Here is an 868-nt window from a genome sequence, read left to right as displayed (position 1 = left end):
CACCCCGCGGCGCACTTTGACATCGGCTTCTGCAGCTGCAGCTCTGCTCTCCCTCTCCCTTTCGTACCTCAGAGTTTCTCTTTGTCTCCTTCCATCAGCTTCAGCCTCACGAATTTCACGTCTCTCCCGTGTCTCTCTCTGTCTGATGATGGCCTCCTCTTCCTCTAGTTCCTGTGTCCGGCGACCGCGGCTCTCAGAGCCCTCCATCTCCAGCTCCAGCTCCAGCTCCTGTTCCCGATCCACCCTCCTCTCTCTCATTCTCCCTTTTCTTCTGGGATCGTCTCTTTCTTCCCTCTCCAGCTCCTCCTGGATCTCCCTTTCCCTTTCCGCCGATTCCAGCTCCCGTTCCCGCTTTGTTCTCTGTCCGTAGCCGCGTTCCACTGGCTCCGCTCTCTCACACTCCCCGAGGTCGATCTCTAACGGTTCCTCCAGGAATGTCTGATGTGGCCGCCTGGACTCCGGACATTCCAGCTCAGCTGCCCGGCGGCTTCTCCCTTCCAGCTCTCTTTGTTCCAGCTCACGCCGGCGGTGGCGGCTCCTCTCTTCCCGCAGCGATTCGGGTTCCCGTGGCCGGTTGTCACCTCCTCCATCAGCTCCTCGTGGCTGCTGGGTTCTTTCATCACTCCCCAGATCCTGGCAGCTCCACCGGTCTGGCCGTGGTTGGGGTTCACGGCGTTGCCTGCCGATCCTCACGTCTGCTGGTTCTTCCTCCTGGAACCCCTCCCGATCTCTCCTCTCTCCTCGTCTGTCCGGCTCCGGGGGCTGCCGCCTTCTCTGGCTCTCCCGCTGCTCACACGGCTCTTGGCTCCGTTCCTGGTATTCCTGAGGGATCGGCTCCCCCGGCTCCCTGCTTGGTTCCGCGTCGCTC

General features: G+C 61.6%; 1 protein-coding gene across 1 annotated transcript in view; it reads right to left on the bottom strand.

The window, feature by feature from the left end:
* Positions 1 to 868, bottom strand: part of LOC103611363 (trichohyalin-like) — a 9,294-nt gene that overhangs the window by 6,184 nt on the left and 2,242 nt on the right. Inside the window, exon 3 of the mRNA XM_017727531.1 lies at positions 116 to 865. Coding sequence (XP_017583020.1) covers positions 116 to 865 — 750 coding nt within the window. The remainder of the gene's footprint in view (positions 1 to 115; positions 866 to 868) is intronic.

The sequence above is a fragment of the Corvus brachyrhynchos genome, unplaced genomic scaffold (genome assembly GCF_000691975.1).
Source record: "Corvus brachyrhynchos isolate BGI_N302 unplaced genomic scaffold, ASM69197v1 scaffold350, whole genome shotgun sequence".
Taxonomy (NCBI): Eukaryota; Metazoa; Chordata; class Aves; order Passeriformes; family Corvidae; genus Corvus; species Corvus brachyrhynchos.
This window is presented reverse-complemented; position numbering and strand designations above follow the sequence as displayed.